The sequence below is a fragment of the Passer domesticus genome, chromosome 6 (assembly GCF_036417665.1).
Source record: "Passer domesticus isolate bPasDom1 chromosome 6, bPasDom1.hap1, whole genome shotgun sequence".
In the NCBI taxonomy this organism is placed as follows: domain Eukaryota; kingdom Metazoa; phylum Chordata; class Aves; order Passeriformes; family Passeridae; genus Passer; species Passer domesticus.
Window position 1 is genome coordinate 22,012,245 of NC_087479.1, and position 20,343 is coordinate 22,032,587.

General features: G+C 40.2%; 1 protein-coding gene across 16 annotated transcripts in view; it reads left to right on the top strand.

Annotated features, from left to right (window-relative positions):
• SPTLC2 (serine palmitoyltransferase long chain base subunit 2) overlaps positions 1-19,895 on the top strand; it is a 78,126-nt gene extending 58,231 nt beyond the window's left edge. For 5 of the 16 annotated variants that reach the window (XM_064423735.1, XM_064423739.1, XM_064423737.1 and 2 more), the window contains exons 10-12: positions 6,633-6,768; positions 8,766-8,895; positions 13,857-19,895. In XM_064423735.1, the coding sequence (XP_064279805.1) occupies positions 6,633-6,768; positions 8,766-8,895; positions 13,857-13,976 (386 nt within the window). In that variant the 3' untranslated portion in view covers positions 13,977-19,895. The remainder of the gene's footprint in view (positions 1-6,632; positions 6,769-8,765; positions 8,896-13,856) is intronic. The other 11 variants (XR_010364384.1, XR_010364385.1, XR_010364383.1 and 8 more) reach the window with 11 other exon arrangements.
• The last annotated feature ends 448 nt before the right edge of the window (positions 19,896-20,343 follow it).

Consider the following 20,343-nt stretch of genomic DNA (forward strand, 5'->3'; position numbering starts at 1 on the left):
TACACCCTGGTTGAACTGAAATTTCTTTTGTGTCCAATACCATCTATGATAGCTTATTTATCAACCAGAATAGATAACAGAAATGTTATAAATCCTAGATTTTTGTGAGAGAGTAACTTCCACAAATTCTTGGGGTTCTTTGTAGAGATGATTTTTTTAACGTGGAATTGAGAAGTTACACTGACATCAGCTCTAAGAACTGTCTTTTTTTTTTCCAAAGGCTAAGTTCATCCTGGCCTTGCAAAAAATTTTAATTGCTGAGAAATTGTTGTTTATTTATTAATAAACATATTTTTCCAAATTTGGGTTGTATAAGAATCCTTAAGTATCTGGACTGTTAGTTTAAGCATGAGCTTTTATGAGAGAGTGAGGTTAAATACAGGTGACTTTCTCTGTTGATGTGTGTCATTGGTAAACCCATTGCAAAAGGAGTTTAGATGTACTGTGGTGGAATGTGCAGCTCCCTTTTTATCCTGCTGATAATTATTGTCAATATCAACTCAATTTCTACTTCAAGAAGAAATGTGCTTAAGTATCTCTTATGTACTAACAGAATCACACACTGGGTAAGGTGTGATTCCATCCTGCTCAAGCAGGGTTACCCTCGAACACTTTGCACAGGATTGTATCCAGACATTTCTTTAATATCTGGGCCCTTCAGTTTAGGAAGAACATTGAGATGCTTGAATGCATCTAGAGGAGGGCAACAAGGATGGTGTGGAACATAAGCCCTGTGAAGAGCAGCTGAGGGAGCTGGGGTTGTTTAGCCTGGAAAAAAGGAGACTCAGGGGAGATCATGTCATTCTCTACAACAAAATGAAGGGTGCCTCTAGGCAGGGGAGGGTTGGTCTCTTCTCCCAGGCAACTACTAACAGAAAAAAAGAACACAGTCTTGAGCTGCGCCAGAGGAAGTTCAGGTTAGATGTCAGAAAAAAAAAATCGTCACTGGAAGAGTGATTAGGCACTGGAATAGTCTGCCCAGGGAGGTAGTGGAGTCACTATCCCTGGATGGTGTTCAAAAATAGACTGGACATGGCACTCAGTGCCATGGTTTAGTTGATGGGGAGATGTTGGGTTAGGTCATAGGTTGGATTTGATGATCTCAAAGGTCTTTTCCAACCTCGATCATTCTGTGATACTGGTGAGGGATACTCCACAATCTCTCTGGGCAATCTGTTACAGTGCTCAGTCATCTGCACAATAAAGAATTTCTTCCTCATCTTCAGGTGGAATTTCCTGTGCATCAGTTTCTGCCCATTGCCCCTTTCCTTGTTCCTTGGCACCACCAAGAAAAGCCTGGATCCTTTCTCTTGGCACTCTCCCTTCAGATACTTGTGTACATTGACCAGTTCCCCTCTCAGTTGTCTCTTCTCAGGGCTGAACAGGCCCAGCTCCTTGAGCCTTTCCTCGTGAGAGAGATGCTCCAGTCCCTTAATCACCTTTGTTGCCCTCCACTGGACCTGTGTCAGAAGCTCCAAGTCTCTCTGGTACTGAGGAGCCCAGAGCTGGACACAGCACTGCAGCTGTGGCCTCACCAGGGCTGAGGAGAGGGGCAGGATCACCTCCCTTGACCTGCTGGCAATGCTCTTCCTAATGCACGTCAGGACACCACTGGCCTTCCTGGCCACAAGGAAGGGCTCACTGCTGGCTCATGGACAGCCTGTTGTCCACCAGGACCCCCAGGTCCTTCTCCACAGAGGTGCTGCCCAGCAGGTTGGCCCCCAGTCTGTACCAGTACATGGGGTTATTCTTCCTCAGGTGCAGGACCCTGCATTTGCCTTTGTTGAACTTCAGACAGTTCTTCTCTGCTCATTGCTTCAGCATGATGAGGTCCTTCTGAAGGGCTCTACAGCCCTCTGTGGAATTGGCCACTCTTTCATGTCATCAGTGAACTTGCTGAGGAGGTGTGTCTTCCATCCAAGTCTTTGATGAACGAGTTAAACAATACTGTGCCCAGTATTGGACCTTGGGGGACACCACTAGTGACAGGTATCCAACTAGACCTTCTGCCACTGATTACAACCCTCTGGGGTCTGCTGTTCAGCCAGTTCTCAGTCCATCTCACTGTCCACTCATCCATTCCACACTTCCTGAATTTGCGTGTGAGGATATTGTGAGAGATGGCATCAAAAGTCTTGCTGAAGTCTAGGCAGACAATATCCATTCTCTCCCGGCATCCATCCAGGTAGTTGATTCATCACAGAAGTCAATCAAGTTCATCAAACGTGATTTACCTTTAGTTAATCCATGCTGACTATTCCTGATTACCTTCTTGTTGTCCATGTGGATAGAGATGGTCTCCAGAATGAGCTGCTCCCTCACCTTTCCTGGGATTGAGGTGAGGCTGACTAGCTGGTAATTTCCTGGGCTCTCCTTCTTGCCCTTTTGAACTCTGCAGAGACATTTGCTTTCTTCCAGTCTTCAGGCACCCCTCCTGATCACCATTCAAAGATGATCATGAGCTGCCCTGCTGTGGTGTCCACCAGCTCTCTCAACAGTTGTGGATGCATCCTGTTAGGGCCCATGAACTTGTGGATCTCCAGTCTTAGGGTTTTTTTACCCAGTCCTCCTTCACCGGGGGAGAGTCATGTTTACAATACTCCTTTACCTTCTCTGGTCTTCAGACCAGGGTCAGAGATTGCTGGGGAATGGTCTTGTCAATGAAGACTGATGTGGAGAAGGCATTCAGTAACTCTGCCTCCTCTGCTTCCTGTTTTCATTATAACTTCTGCCTTTCTGAGCATTATGAGCTTTAAAGCAGACACCTTCACAAGTGATGAAGAATTATTCACAGAACTACTGTATATCCTGACTTGAAAGGGACCCACAAGGATCGTGAAGTCCAACTCTAACATGAATGGCCCATGCAGATATTAGATGGATCCACAGCATGGTGTTATTGGCACCGTGCTCTAATTATCTGAGCTAATCTCAGGGTCATTGTTCCAGCCTGTGGGAACCTGTTCTAGCAAAGACACTAATTTACTTGCAAGGAATATGCATCTCATGTGTTTTCAGATTCATAATGGAGTACTGTCTCTAGGGTGTTGAATTTTATTTTTTTCTTCAGGTACATGCTAGCTGCATTTTTTAAAGAATACTTCTTATATTGTTTAGTTGTGACAGGAGCGTGTTTCTCCCTTTTAGATGGCATGTGACCTTTACTTCTGATACAATGGTAGCATGTTCTTTAGGAGATATATGTGCACTTGAGACTAAATGATGGCCAGGCTACTACAAGTAAGGAAGTGTTTTACTAAATTGTAAGAGCAATCTTGATATGACTCTAGTAAATTTGCAAAAGGGTACAGAAGTACAGGAAATGTTATTAGTTGTCCTCTAATTTCAATGTTGTTCTGTCAGAAGTTAGTTTAAGCCATTTACAGGACCCATGAGGGACTTGAGTTGATCTGATAAACAGTTCTATTTTTTTTAACCTTTTGAAGAACTCAGTTCCAGTAATCATCCCTTTTTTTCCCCCTTTCCTTCCTTTGCTGAAGGTCATCACATTCCAGTTTCCTAGATGAAAGGACGTTACCAGAATCATTGCACAACTTCTATGCAAGAACAGTTGGCAGGGTGGTGTCTGATCTGGCCTTTTTAGCGTGGTCTTAAAAATGCAGCTGCATACTGCCAAAAAATCCAGTTACTGGAGAATTTATGTAGTCCTGACAATTCTTCTAGGCCTACAGTTGAGCAGTTGTGGACAAAGCTCTAACCATCAGGAGATGCTTGGGCTGGGAAGGGATTTAAAGGTCCTGTTTTCAGTGCACTGTTTGGGTTGTGAGTGAGATTAGCAATGATACCTGCTCACTGCCTTTTCCAGCACTGCGTGGTTTGTCTTTGGGGTCCCAGAAAATATGGTGGAACTGAACTAGCAGTTAACAGCCTGCTACACCTGTGGGTACCAATGGGGCTGAACCAGCAAATGTTAGTAGAGCAGAACACTGGATATATGTTTGTTGCATAATATTGCAAACCCTATTCAATTAGCATGTGTAATCACTCTTCCAAGTGTAGGATTTTATAGTGGAGTAGGAGACTAGACAAGTTGAAGTACAGACAAGACTACTTGCACAGAATGCAGGGAGAAAGGCAAGCAGAGGATGAGGAACCTGTGCTCAATTTTTGTTTGATTCCCAGTACTTTGCTTCACCAGAACTACAGTTCTCCTCAGATGGTAATGACATGTGATGGGTAGTGAGCCATTGGGGAGAGATGCCACTGAATGTATTTTCAAGTACTTGGTAATATTATTGTAGCCACAAGTTTTTAAATGAGTAATAATTTTATTAAATTACTTAATGCTCTAGAGTGAAGTAAAAGCTGATAGATTTTTGAGACCCACAAACATAAAGAAGGCAACATCTTCCAAATCTGTCAGTTGCTTTTAATAGGTGATTACATCTCTGTAGAGAACTGAAAGACTTGTTCTAGAGACTTGTTTACATTGCAAAGCATTCTTCAATCTGTAAGGACAAATCCAGAATCATAACCTGTTTTTGTTAGTAGGAGTTTAGGGAAGACTGTGAAGCAGTTGCCAACTACAAATTAAGATTACTCTTTAATCTTTAGTCTGGAAGGCTCCCAACAACATGGGTAAGGGTGTGAATGTTTAGAGAGGAAAGCCATACAGGTGATGAAATTCCTTCTGCTACAACACTGTAAACTCCATGCTTTATGGGAACACAGAGAACATGTATGTATGGCAAAAGCTTCATTCCTTGTCCTGGGAGAGGGGCTGATCACAGCAGCTGTGTATGTTACCTTACTGCTTGTGAAATCTGATTTGTATTTTGATGCAATTGTACATCACTGACCTGACATACCAGAAATTGTTGCATTTCTCTGTAGGAGATGTGCAGATGCAGCTTTCTCAGAAGATGCCAAAATAGTTTTTTTTTTCTGCATAAAGTTTGCTGTGGACACTTGTGTATTTATTGATTGCCTCAATATTAGAAATGCAAGTAGTGGCTTTTGGCCCACTATTTTTGGTATCTTGCAGTTAGCTTGGTTCTTTTAATTTTATTGAGTTTGTTTCTTCTGTTCAACTTAATTTTGCAGTCTGGGTTATTTAAAATGACCAAATAATTGGTCTGAAAACGTAAGAGAAAGCTGGATCCTCTCTATCAGCAGAGGATCTGATCTGATGTGAATAAATTATAAATGTAGTTTCATAAGTTCAAGAAGCCTCTGTGTTTTACTGAAATCTTACTGCTTTTTGGGGAAGAGGAACTAAGCTTCTGGAGAAATTCTGGAGGAGAAAAAATTAAGAAATAATACTATTAATGGGGAAGAATAGATGTCTTAAGTGGTACTCAGTGCTATTAAAAATATCAGCTTCTACCTACTAATGATAGGCCAAGTTTTGCAAACGTAACAGGTTTCACCTTTTTTTCTTATGCTATGCCTTTGATGGGGTTTTGCTTTTGATTGCCTGCTTGTGGGTGGAATGTCTGATACTCTTGGCACCAAATACTATATAGGTTCTTAAAATTACATTTGTTCTGGCCTGGAGCAGAGCTGTGTGGGTGTTGGATGTTTCTTTGAGACTTGTTAGTTAATCACCTTATGTTATCTGCAACTTTAAAGGAAGGTGATGAATGTCTAGCAGCCACCTTCACTATGTGCATAGATCTGCATGCTTTACATTTAATGGTTCAGTTTATGAATCACCCACCTGGACAATGTTTGGGTGATCAATTATCCAGAAATATACTTTGTGGATCAGAAACAAGTAAGTTAAATGTTACTTATTATAGTCTCATCAAAGGCATAGTGCTTAATCTCATAAGCACATTAGAGTATTGGTTGATCAGAAATGTATTATGATCTGCTTAAGTGAGATGATGTGAACCTTTTTCTGGGCAATACAGGAACATAGTACAGTGTGCTAGGCTAGAATTTAATTAACTGATAGGTTGTTCTATACATATATCTGAACATTTGAAATATTTAAATAGATATTATCTAATATCCTGTGTACTAATTTTGACAAATATCAAAGAATCCCTACAGAAATGGCTGAATACATGATAAATTGGCTGCTGCCACTTAACTGAAGTGAGCTGGATTATCAGAAGTAATCGGTTTAATTTAAACCCAGCTCATTTTAAGTGAAAAAGGTTAGGGAGCAGCCACGTGATAGTTCAGCAAAGAGATCTAAAGAGGAAAGTAATAATTTACAATAATGCAGGCAAGCAGGATAAAACATGGTGAACAACACCAGCTGATTCAATAGGTTTTCCATTAATTACTCAAAGTGTAAGCAAACTCTTCTTCAAGATGCAGTTACTAGTGAATTCTGAGAAAACTTTGAATCTTGTTTAGAAGCAGGTAACTGCCCTTTTTTTGCTGGGTACCTCTTGATTGAGGGAAAACCTGATATGGAAAAACTAGGCAGTGCTTGGACTTAATAGTTGTGCCTTTCCTGGTCCATTCAGACTTGTCAGAAAATGCATGATTAATCTTGGTTACATGAAGGAGAAGAAAGTACAAATCCCAATTTGCATTTATTTTTAACGCTTCCATAAGCACAAGCAGGACATTAATGTCAGTTTGAGGTCTTGTGTTGCAGTTATGGATGTGACTCATGGCAACTAAGTTCAGTCTCACCTTCAATTCTTTTCTAGGGAGAGCACGTGTGCAGCAGCTGGCAGAGAACACGAGATATTTCAGGAGACGACTGAAAGAGATGGGCTTTATCATCTATGGAAATGAAGATTCCCCTGTTGTGCCTCTGATGCTGTACATGCCAGCAAAAATTGGGTATGTTTGACAGCATAACTTCTTAACCATCTTCTTTAAAGCTAGGTTGGTGTAAGAATATGCAGAGTTTTCTAAATATAAGACAAGATTTGTTTGATTTCTGCTTTTATGATCATTACTGAGGCCTGTAAAATATGGAAACTTCTAGAAGTGATCTTGAGAAAATTGAGGCTTGTAGCTTCGGACATCAAGAAAGCACGTTGGGGAAGCAATTTGGCCTCTTATGTGTCACGTTTTAAAGGTTGGGTTGTGTGTTTCCATTATATTTATATGTAAAGTGTGTAAATGTGCTAAAGAGGAGCTGAAATTGAATGGAAATTAACATTAAAAGTCTGGAGGAAGTCTTTCAGCTAGCTCCTGGATCAGAAGGAGACTACATTTTCATTGATGAACTTTGAAAATTAGAAAAGGAAAAACAGCGGGGATGGAACATGATGGGACACAACAATATGTATTTAATGAATTCCAAGTTTATAAGAGGTCTAGATATAATCACTCAGGCATTGGGATGGTAAATACTAAAACAACACACATAGGTTTATAAATTCTTCCCAATTTGTGGGGTCCTGTGTGGATAATTAAGGCTAAAATTCTACAAGGAGGATACATAAAATATATATTGAACATTTTTCAACATAAACAAAATCCTGATTTCAAGGATGGCTTGGCTTTGAACGCTACTTTTCAGGGTCTGTATAATGCAGTGCTCAATCAACACTTTCAAATTTGAAAAACATAGTTTCATTTTGCACTGTACTGAACATCTCTAGTGCTTGACTAGCTCAGGCTTCAGTCTGGCATAGCTAGATACCCTTGTTCTCCACCCTTCTCAGTGTAACAGAGTTTTAAAAGGCCTGTTACCTTTATGGGTGCTGCAGACTACATGTCCAGCACACAGAGGCAGCTGTTTCCACTGCCCAGCTTCTCTACCAGTCAATACAATCTTTTCCTTGGAAACATTCATGGAAATATTTATTAGCTGAGCAGTTGGGCCAGTATCTTACTTAAAATGAGCAAGAACAGAGAGCTCTGATGAGACTTGGCCCTTAGGATCTGCATTGGATTTACTTGATCTTTTCTTTGTCCCTTGTAGCCTGTTTTTGAAACAGTTTGAGAGTAATAAATAGCTACAAAATGAAGTGTATCAGGATGCACCTATTTATAAGGAAAATAGTTGTGACAGAAAATATAAAGACCTAGTAAAAGAATGCTATTTTACATGTCCTTATAAACCTCTTAAGTTCATGGCAGCTTCTCACAACAAGGTCTATTCAAAAAGGATTAACCATTTCTCCTGGTCTGCAGAAACACTCCCAACTGCACTGCCATTACAGATCTGATCGAGATCTTTGTGCCTCTCATTGTATAAGTCACAGCCACTACTTTCTTTAGTCTCCTTAAGAATTTGTTTTGTTGAAGATAGTGTGTGACAGTTGCATTTTTGCACCTTCCCTAAAAAATTAGGTATCTTATTTGATTATCTCAATTTACTCTGGTGATTCAGTGGTTCCCGTGATACTTATAAAGTGGTACATTCTGTGATGCAATAATGTACTTTAATAAAATTAAATTCATGAACACAAAACATCTTGAAATTGCAGAAACATCCGCTTTGGGGCATTGCAGCATGAGGGGCTCCTTGTATACTCAAACTTCTGAGCCAAAATCACTCTTTCCTTTTGGAAAGATTTCCAAGCTTAGGTTACAAATCCATTTAGAAACAGTCTGCTGAAAGACCAGTCTCTGCCACATATAATCTTTCATCTTTGTTAGAACTTAATACACTGAAACCTTTTGAGAAGGACCACCTTGGGATTGAATTTTAAAAAGGCTTTTATGAGCAGGCATTTCTGCCTCTAAAAAGAAAGCACTGGAAGCTCCAAGCTGTGGTGTGACAGCCTTGCTGCAAAAGGCCTGTATGGGTTACCATCCCGAGTCCTTGATGCTCCTGCTCTGCCTCCCCTGGAATAATGTGACTGTCTCGTTCTCTCTGGCAGCGCGTTCGGGCGCGAGATGCTGAAGCGGAACATCGGTGTTGTGGTTGTGGGCTTCCCTGCCACCCCCATCATCGAGTCCAGAGCCAGGTTCTGTTTGTCTGCAGCTCATACCAAAGAGATGCTTGATACAGTAAGTGTCTCATCTTGTCTTCCTTCTGCTCGTGCCTGCTAATAAACAGATACAACAATTGTCTGGGTTTTGTGCACTGGTTCAATGTTTGGAACACAGCATAGTTGAAGCTAATCTTCAAAGCCCTTTGCAATAGAGCTAGCAATGACTCCATCTCTTTCCTTGCTTTAACAGTGTGGAAGGGCTGCTTAAAGTAAATCTCAGGACTTTTCTTGTTCTATTTTAAAAGGAGACAGTCTCATTCTTGTGAGACAATGCTTTTTACCCTCTTTAAAGGCTATACCTTGCATTGAACTGGTTAGAAGGAAACATCTTCTGACCCTAGATGTTAATGATAAGAAAAACAAAATAAAAAGACCTGAGAACCTCCAAAACATTTCTATTTCCCTCAAAAGGAAGCACATGATTACTAGTGAGCATTTTTATTCCAGAGATTACTATTCCTGTTCTTGTTTAAAGCTTCAGAGCACTGTATCTTAAATGACCCTGTCCTAGTGAGTCTGTACCACATGCAATGCCTTACTTACCCTTACCGGCACTTGGAGGGGGAATGGAGGTTCCCTCGAAGGAGGCCTGCATCACAGTCAGGAGATGCTGCCTTCAAAAAGTAAGGATGTCTGACTAACAGAGTTGAAAGAGGATTATATGGATAAGTCTGACTATTCTTAGTATGTCTTAGTGGTAGCTACATTCAATTTTGAGTCTTCTGAATAATCTTTTTTGATGGACATGTGTACATGGGCTGTCTTAGGCACTGCCAAAGTTCTGCACTTTTTACCCCACTTTGAGGGTCTGTGACTCAGAATATAAACTAGGTTGAGTCATGAATTTGGACTTCATGACAGTAGACTCTGTCCTATTCAGAGACCTATTTGAAAGAATCCCATAGGATACAGTGTCAAAGAGCAGAGGTGTCCAGGACAGTTAATTGATTTTTCCTCCCCACTTCTTCCCTGAAGAATGATTTATCCTGACTTAAAGGAGGGGAAATGTGGTGAGAAGCCTGCATGGATGAACAAACCAACAAAAATATATCATAAAATTGCATAAGAGGTGCAGGCACAGACAGGTGACCAGGGATGGGGTCAGGAAAACCAAAGCCCACCTGCAACTAAGTCTGTCAAAGGACATCAAATGCAGCAGGCAGAGTTTTTATGGGGCATTAGTAACAAGAGAAAGAGTAGAGAAAATGTGGAGGACTGCTGCTGAATGGCACAGGGAAATCAGGTGAGAAATCTGTCCAAGAGGTAAGGGTACTCAGTGCCTTTGTTGTTTCAATCTGCTGGTGAGACTTAGGAACTCTGAGACCATGAGGTTATAGAAAAGTATGGAGCAGTAAAGACTTACCTTTGATGTGAAGGAGGCTCCAGTAAGGGAACATTTAAATAAAATCAACATGCACAAGTCCATGGGACCTGATGAGCTGCATCCAGAAGCATGGAGGGAGTTGGCTGTCACTGTGAGGCCACTCTTGATTATCATCTTTGGAGGAAGAGTTCATGGTGGCTGGGGGAGGCTCCTGAGGACTGGAAGACAGCCAATGTCACCTTCTTCTTGAAGAAGGGCAAAATAGTGTAAGGAACTGCAGGTTAAAAAGCCATGCCTTTATCTTGAAAAGATTGTGAAGAAAAAAAAATCTTTAAATTATTTTTGAACATTTTGTGGACAAGGTGATTGGGAGTAGTCACAGAGTTAGGAAAGGGAAATCATTCCCAATGTCCAAATATGATCAGGTGGTAACACTTCAATATGTGAACAGCAAATAGGATATCTAACAGATATTTATCTAATGTCTTACAAAAAAATAACAACCTTTTCATACTTGACAGCTACAGAACTTGCATAAAAATCAGCAGCTTAAACTGACAAGCTTTTAAAATTTAATATCTGTCAAAAAATAGTGAGGTAGTGTGTGGTGTGAGCAGTTGCATAATGTATGTGTGGTGTCACTGAGTAGTATCACCCTGCTGTGTGTCTGTGGTGCTGGACTTAATGCTCCTGAGTTGTTTCTGCCTTTGAGAGATTCCCTAACACTCCAACAACAGACTGCTTAAGGAATTCCTTCCCAGCTACTCGTCCTGCTACTCTTCCCTTAACTATCTCAGTTTAGTTGTTTCTGTTCCAAATAAAGGTTTGGAACCAATACTTTCAGAGAAGACCCTCTCCTTTGCTTCCTTTCACCCTGTATAAAATAAATAGTTTCAGACTTGGCTCAGAGTGTGGTAACAGACCTGAGTTCATTGACACAAATGAGGGAGCAGTAACTTCTGGGACAGGTGGGCATGGAGTGGGAATGGATGGATAAAGATGGGAGGAAGTAAAATCAGGAAAGCTGAAGTCTCTGAAATATATTGCTGCAAATTGAGCTAAAACTGAAACTGTGCAAACTCGATGTGCAGGCACTACCTGAGCAATTGTGCAATTTTAGAGTTGGTTAGGTTCTTGGTCTTTTCTTTTAGTGACTAGCTGGGGCCTTTGCCATAATAAGCTGCTTTTGTAGGGTCTGTATAAATACCACATTTGCGCCCTTCCAAAATCTATCTGTAACTTTTATTACTCTGCTTTAAAAACCTCTTTTCCTGTCAATTCTTTCTGCATTTTCCAAAAAATGTTTCAAATTTTATGCACTTAACATAAGACTCACTGCTAGAGTACCTCTGTAAGTGTTAAATGTACTAAATTGAGGAAATGCTTGTTCAATATATTAGACTTTGTCTGCTAAGAAAATTAATCCAGTGCAAAATGAGGTGTGAATTTTGAAGTGGATGAAGAAATCCTGATTTAGCTCAGCATGTGGAGGCTTTTTTCCAAGTTAGCGTAACCCCCTTTACGGTTCAAAATAGCTGCATGCTCAGAACCCAGAACACTGGCAAGAGGAGTTAATAAGGAGCAAGTCTTTGTGTCAGTGACTTTGTGCAGTGTTTTCTTGTGATGCAGTGAAAAGGGATTGATTTCAGGCAGCTAATCATTAAGGCAGACCTCAGGTCTAATCCCTGTTGCTAACTGTGGCAACAATATGCAGGAGGAAGAACTGAAATGAATGGGCTTGGGGAGAGCTGGCAGACAGCTTCTTCAAGTCACTGACAGAGGAGACAACTTTGTGTCCCATCTATGTATTCATGGATGCTAACTAGGGCTCTTGAGATATTTTTTTAAACAAAACCTATCCAGGTTTGAAGCATAGGGAAGAAAGGCTTGTCTTGCAAATAATGATATTTGTAATGCTTCCTTGTTCTTATTAAATACACCCACATGATGAGGAACAGTTCTTAGTTAAAATTTTAACTGTTTTATGTAAATAAAACTTCCTTGCCTAAAAATATTTGGCTTAGGATCACAGTGAAGTCCCTCATAACCTGCATCGCTGTGGGCTGTGCTTTCTTTTCAGTGATGAAAAATATATTACACTCTCCTAAAGTCAGAGTACACCAATGCCATTTCCTTTGTAGTCTTTGCTGGTCACATGGTCCTTTTTGTTTTAAATTAATAAAATCCTAAATCTGCATTCAAGAATAACAGTTAACATACTCTTTCAACAGAAATTCAGCTTTAAATTGCTTCCATATGGGATCTTTACTTAAGGCTCTGGCAGACTGTGCCCACACTTTTGTTTTGTTTTGTTTTTACCGAGGTCCAACTTCTGGGTTTGTCATTCCCCCAGATTTTAGAGTGCAGAGGTTTTTGCTGCCAGATATAACAAGCATGAAGAGCCATTGTTTAAAGAAACAAAAACTTGAACTATCCATCTAGGAAGAAAAAACATGTAGAGCTATTAACCCCCATCTTCCAACTGTCCTCAAGAGACAAGCATTTGACGCAGATTGGAGCATCAATGTTGAATTAGTGACATTCTGAAGCAATGCTGAATGGATCGGTCTCAATAAATTTACAATTCAAGGCGGCGAAGAATGCCAACCTTTGAACTAAAAAAAAATCATATTGGACTTGAAAGTGATCTCCTGAATTAATTGAATTAATTTTTATCACACGCCTATATAAAATAACTAGCATCACGTGCTATCACAGATTTGTCTGCAGCAACTGATTTATTTTGTCCTTTGCTCTAGGAGTGTTCTGTAGAGAAATGAAGTTTAGGATTTGGCCTATTGTGTGTGGACCAGTGTCTTATCAGAGATTGCAACATAATGGAAGTATGATTAACTGAGCTGGGTCTTCCCTCATTTCTTATGCAAGCAGATGTTTGATCTTTAGTAAACTTCATAATATTTGAGTTCAGGTCAAAATGGTGAAAGGTTGTGCTAATTCAGTAGAATGTTCTGGGTCATCAGTTGCTTGAGTGCAGCCTTTGTGGCAACCTCAGTGGGACTTGCTTTCCAAGGAGAAAATGCTTAGGGTCCTACCCAGAATAACTTTTTATTTTTCTTTCCTTGGATTGTCTGGCAAAAATCTCCTGTGCCATGTTGCTTATGACACACAGCTTTCATCTGTAGTTGTATATGGACAACGCAAATTAACCAAATGTAGTTATAACAAAGATAGAACTTGTTAGCTCACTATTATAGTTTGTCTTTGCTATTTTGCAATTTAAAAAATACAATAGATCAGGTTTAGTAACACAGGTTGTTTTCAGACTGAATGATACATAAGGAGGAGTCAAACCTCAAACAAAATGTACATGTTTTTTTCTATTTTAGTTTCATTACCTCCAGGAAGGGAAGAACACTATTCTGTTTTTCTATCTGTGAATAGTCATGGGGTTTTCTGGAACTGGAGTAGTCAGGTGGATGCATAGGCACTCTCGATTAAGTGACCAGTGCTGTTTATGTGGTCTCAAAATTTCTGAACGCTAAAATAAAAAAAAAATCTTATGCACTTCTGAAGGTACCGGCTTCTAGCACAGTAAAACCTCTGTCAGAGTGGTCTGCAGGCATGCATAAAGGAAGATGTGTGGATAACTTGCGTCTGTCTCCTCTGCTGATCTACTGTGGTCTCTTTGTCAGGCTTTAAAAGAAATCAATGAAGTTGGGGACCTTTTGCAACTGAAATATTCCCGTCGCCGTTTGGTACCTCTCTTGGACCGGCCGTTTGACGAGACAACGTATGAAGAAACAGAAGACTGAACTCCCTCCATGTGCCTCAGTGGGAGGGACACACCCCATGGGACACTCCGTGGCACACAGGCCACAGCATCTGTGAACAACACACTTATGACTGCTTAGTATAAGAGACATTTCCTCACAATACTGAAGTGGCCACATCAGCTCTAAATGGCATTTTGTAAATAGGGAGAGGAGAAAAAAATTCTTTGATTTCTGTGTCTTCAGGGTCTGGCCCTAGAGGTGCTTGGCTTTATTTTTTTCTTGTTGCTTTTTTTTTTTATTTATTTGTCTCAATGAGTTCACAGCAACCTAAGTTGGCTGTGGCTGATTAGTTCAGACTTTGTAAGCACCATTAGCCTCCCAAATGCTGGCTGAGATGTTGTGAGCATGTGTGACGCTGGCATGGCAGCATTTTCAGTGTCACTGCTAGGTGTCTGATCTTCCCAATTAGGAATAAGCTGACCTGTCTGTTTCTGGAGACTTCCTAGAGAAACTGTTGATTGCTAACTTTGACATATTTAACAAGATGGATAATCAACCAAAGTTGTTTTTTTTTTTTATTTGCAGTTACTTATGTTTAAAACTTGAATTTAGCCTTTTTAAAATAAATGTGTTGTTGACATGTCGCTGACAGGACCATTGTTCCCAAACATTTATTAGTTTTGTAAGCCACAGGCAGAAGGACTTCTGGAACTGTAGCCTCTTTTCCTTCCCAGTATGGATACCAGATTTTCTCCTGGTTTTGACACTAATTGTCCTTTTGATAGAGGGTAAGTGATGGAGAGGGGTTTGTTTGGTTTTGTTTTTAATACTTCTTTTTAAAAAAAAGAAAAAATACGGGTTGTATATGTGTTGCTTTCTCATCTTCAGGTTATTTTCTCTTGCTTTAGAATTATCATAAAGTCATGAACAAGTCACTAAGTCCTAGAAGAGAGCCTTTGGGTTTAAACAAACTAGAGCAAGTCTTGTGCTTACTCTTAAAGTCCCTCAATAAGCAGGCCTATACAAGGAATGACTGTTAGGAGAGCCATCTATTTTATGCAGATCTGTGAAAGACTGCTGCCCTTTGCTATGCTAACTCACTGTTTCTTGTCATCTGTGAGGTATTCTTCCCTGGCCCTGTTATGCATATGGATAGCTTGAATCCTGTAGTTATACATTACATTTTGGCTGGCCAGCAAAGTCCCCATTGGCAGCTGCATATCTGTAGGTCTTCCCTGAAGAGAGAGAGTGTCCTCACAATTGCATTTAGTTTGATATCTTTATTCTTTTGTTCTTCTGTTACCTACTGATCAACACTGCTCAAATGAGTGCTCACTGAGCCAGTTGCTGTTTGGAGTCTTTATTTGCAAGTTTGATACTGTCCCTCTGTTTCAAATAGATGCCTTTGCTCTAACACACCTTAGAACTGGTCTGCTACTTAGTCTTTCCATCTTGAATTTTTCAGTGAACAGAATAGATCAACAAAAAGGTACCGAACGTTTTAAATGAGTCAATTGCAGTGTAGTTTGTCTCTGTATTTTATATTTAGACATACACGATTTCTGCAAAGATAGTAAAATGTTAACATTGTGTCAGTTGGGTTGGGCCAGCTCTTCAGTTTGGGTTAGCAAAATACTTTTTGCAGGTTACTGGGGTTTTAGAAACAGACTGATCATCATAATACTAAATCAGAGAGCAACTCAAAGCTCTTTGTGTGGTGCTGAAAAAAAAATCATTCTTTTAAAGTTCTTTAATGTTCACTCTGCAGCTAACAGGGAGGGAGTGTTTTGGCCACTAGAACCAAGCAGTTCTGCAAATACATGTGGTGAGTTAAAGCAGAATTGGTTTCTATTTTATAGACTATCTAACTTCATGCATTTATAGATCTTTTTACTTTTTAATGTAATGGAACTTCAAAACACTGGTCCTTTTTTTAGCATTGAATTTCAGAAATTTAATTATATGAGAAGAACTGAAATTGACTGTTTGAAAATAGGTCCAGTTAACTCTTTCTGTCTTAGTCCTTTAATGTTGGTTGGCTCTTCTTCTGGAGCTGAGTGATGCAGAGTCTGAGAAGTCTGCATTGTGCAGCTTGGATAGTTATGAAATAGTCTCATGTGTTCAGGCAGAGTTAATAAACAGCAGTTAGCTAAGCTCACTTTCTCACCCATGTTCTGCCCAGAATTAGCTCTGACATTCCAGCAGATTACCTGCTTTCTGACTTCAAGAAGCTTTACTGATTTTTTTTTTCTCTCTGGATTGCACTAGGGAACAAGAGGAGGTTAGTACAGGAAGCCCTGACATCAGCCCTGATCCTATTAACTTGATCATGAAATGGTTTAAGAGCAGACAAAATGGATCACTTTAAAGGCTTGGATCAGTAGGTAGCTGTTTTTAAGCATTCACAATTGCACAGTGTGTTTATCTGCTGTCTACCTGACTCAGTTTGGAAACTGTGATGTATTAAGTTAAAAGTGGTTTATCATAGATTCTACAAGTGTTGAATCTTAACCTTGTCTCTGGGAATCAGTTTTAGAGCAGCTTTGGAAGGGAGAAAAGCATCTGGAAAAATCTTCATAATATAGATAAATCCTCTGTAATACTTCTGAAATAGTCAGTGTTCAAAAATTACTAGTGTCCATTTGGTTTCTAGTTGCATTTGTTGAGGAAATTGTGTTCAAGCTTCTGCCTTTCAGTATGTGTCTGCTGTGTCACGCTGTCTGCATATAACTTTGAATTTTGAGTTGCAAAGGCACTTCAGAAATAATTCTGGCAGTTAGCATTTGCAAAGTACTTGGTTACATTTCAGCCTTGCCATATCCTTTTTGGAAAGCAAATCCCCCCACTCCTCTCTGAGGCCTTTTGTTCAAGAGAAGCTGTTTTGCCAAAGTTTGGTAAAAATTATGAAACCTGTTGAAACTGCTTCTGAAAAAGTAAGAGTTACAAGCCCAAGATTTCACACTTTTAATTCAGTAATTTGCTGAGCTTGAAAGCCAAGAAAACCTTTTTGCATCTACTAAAACAATTCCAATAAGAGTTTGTGCTAGGCAAACCTACAGCATGTATGCTGTCATAGTGTAGGATGGATTGCTGCTTTGATATTTATGTACTGACCAGAAATCTGTCTCCTTTTTCTCCTGGCAGTAGAAATGAATGAAAGAACAAATCTTGAGAGATCACAAAGGAAGAAAAGCTGCTTAAGAAATAAAACTTCAGTCCCTGCCAACTTTTCAGAGACATTCTAATTGAAAATGACTCCTGGTATTTCTTAAGAGATGCAAAATTGAAAAGAAAATGAAGGCTGCTTTTGAACAAAGGATTTTGCTCAGTACTGTATATTGGCTAAACTCACTCATAAATATACAATAGTTACCTTCCCAGTACCTCTCTGGAGAACTAAGCAAGCAAGTTTTTGCCTCTGTTGAGCAGAGTGAAGAGTTTAGAGCCATAACTGCTTTTAAGGCTAATATTCTTTCACTCATAGGAAAGTTGAGAAGCTCCTATTACCGAGCATCAGCAAAGAGTGGGAGATCTGCTTCTTGTTAGAAGCTGGCTTTCCCAAATAGATCTTTGTCTTAAGGACCCTGATTAATAGTTCTCCTTTAGTTCTTTGGCAGAGAAGAAACCAATTTTTTTGTGTCAGAATATTCAGGGCCTTCATTTTTGTTTTTTACACGACACAAACTTTTGTATAGTATGTTTATGGTTTCTTTAACTCTCTAGTTGCTCTATCTTTTCCCTTCTAAGTAGCATCCTTAATGAACAGTTCTGGTTCTTGAGTTATGGGTGTAGTGTGCTTCTGCTTCAGGCAAAGACTCAGGAGCGAGTTGAGCAAACATCTGAAGGAATTGCATTATCCATCCTCCTCTTGCTGTTTCCTCTAAGAGTGCAGATGTGATACTCACTATCAGAGCTGCACCTTCACAAAGAACAGGCAAGGGAAGTGTGCCCATTAAATCAGCAATTCTGTGTTGTGTGGATGAAGGACTGATACTGCAGAGATGGAGAAAAGGGGTAGTCAATCCTGCTTATTTTCAGGTGTACAGGGATCTTCTATGTGTACTTGAACAAGTATCTCTAAATCAGGAGTTCAGTTTTCAGTGCCTGAATGGACACTAAAACTTTTCCACGCCAAGTAAGTACTTCTTCTGTGCAAATTTTGATTTGTTTTCTTCTAAAAGCATTTGGCCTACAGCTGTTTGCTTGTTCAGAAGCCATGTTTTCCATTCAGGGAGATCATAAGAGAGGTTGGAAGGAAGCATGAGCATGACTCTTCATTTCATCTAAGAGAACACCTTGCAGCACTGGATCTGGAGCACTATGCATGAGCCCCCTTGCTGCATCACAGAGAAGGAAACTTGTGGAAATGCATCCCAATAAAGAATGCTCAGTCAGAATGTATGCAGTTTATATATATTATTTTTACAGTTTGTATTCAGCCTATGAAAGGGTCAAGCATGCTGGGATCTGTGTGGATGACACCTTCTGCATGGAGATTTGAGGCACCTGCAGTCTGTTCTGTTTTAGCAGCAGTGAAGTGCTGAGCTGTTCAGGAATGCTTAGTATGACCCCTCTGCAGGTGCATTGTTGGCTTTGGTGCTGGACCTGACACCAAGTGGCATTGGACCACTATTTGGGAAAAGCACGAGTCATTTGACCTGCATAACCTGAACATGGTTTTAAAAGAAAAAAAAAATCTCCAATGCCATTCCAATGGCTTTGTATTCCTGTAAACATTCCCAGCCTTGCAGTTGTTCACCTGTTCAAGGATTCAGACATAATACCAGAGCACAAACATAAAGTGTTTGTGTGAAGTATTGTGCTTTACCTTTCACTGAAAAGAGAAGCATTTGTTGCAGACATTGGAGCTGTTGTGCTTATATCCCCAAATGGGGCTGGGTGAAGCAGATGATGGCTGTGGTGTGTGTTGAAGGCCTTAAACTGTGATTCTTGGTATGAAGAATTAAAATTAAGACTGACCTGGAGGAATGCAGTGGATTTTAACCCACAGAAGAATACTCGGTGCTCTTAGTTAAGCAGTGTGTGCTGCTGTTTTCTCGGGAGGGAGAGGTTCAAAACTCAAATTGTGTGTGATCCTGGCTAGCAACTGTTTAAGGAGATGTCTGTAGGTGGGAGCCAAAAGTAGTGCAGTTCTCTGCACCGATGTTCCTGTGCAGCTTATGTAGTTCCTGTGTACTTCCATCAGTAACTTGTTCCTGGGCTGCTGAACGTGGGAGACTCACTGAGCCAGTCAGGGACTCCAGAGCCAGTGGCAGCTAGCAAATTCATTTCCTCAGTGGTAGGTGAACATGTGAATATGCCAAGGCTTGGTGCCGTTCCAGAAATACCCACAGTGAGGTGAAACATGCACCAAGCCATCTGACCTTTGCAAACATTCTTTTTATTTTTTTTGCCAAAGCTCATCCTATTCAGACAGTATTTCTGCTACCCCCTAATGGTTTATTAAGCTTAATGCATCTCTAGCCTCCCAATATTAACTTCAGACCCACTTGGGAGAGAACTGAGGAATGCTGGAGCCTGAGGCTTTAGGCTAGCAGCCCCAAAGCCAATGGTGGCCCACATCTCCACAAGCCCTGGGCAGAATTACCAAGTCACAGCACTTCGTCTTAAATTGCACTGTATTCTTATGCCTCTGTGTTGCTATAATGTACATATATATTGGATTTTTTTGTAGATAAGACATTTTAGATAAAATTTTTAAATGGGTCCCCCCCCCCCAAAATATTTTATGCCAGATGTCTAATTTTTTTTACACTTGTGATTAACATGAATATGGATGCTCTGTGGGCAGGGAAAAAGATAAATGGATGGTACATTGGCTTTAAAAAGGTAACAATGCATGTTAAAAAAAAGCACTGGAGAAAAAAAATGCTTGGGGAAATAATTCATTCAAATATATTCTATGTTCTGCATAATAAAGACTTTAAAAAACCACTATATCATGATTTTGGCACTTTTTTCTTAGTGAGGCTTTTCCCTATTAAGGAGACTGAACTCTCTCTTCTTTCCCAGTCCCTTTCCCACCCACCCCCAAAATAAAAACCTCAAAAAAATTCAAGACATAAGTTTTATACTGGAATGACTGGGTAACACCACAGCCTGTTTGAGAGCTCAGACAGATCATTGTTCCCCTCTAGCCTTGTACTCTAGAGCCAGGAAACCTTGCATGAGAGATGGGTGCTTAGCTGGTTTTTGGCAGTCTCTGGTCCATCGTACAGCAGAGCTTTGATGTGCAGTCTAGAAAAGCCGCTTCTGTTGTGGAAAGACGCCTGCAGTCGTAGCTGCTGCTCCTGATGTGCAGCACTCCCACGATGAGTGCCTGCTCTAGCTCGGTGCTGGCCCCAAAAAGCTGCTGTGCTTGAAAGCTAGGCTGCTACCCTTGGGT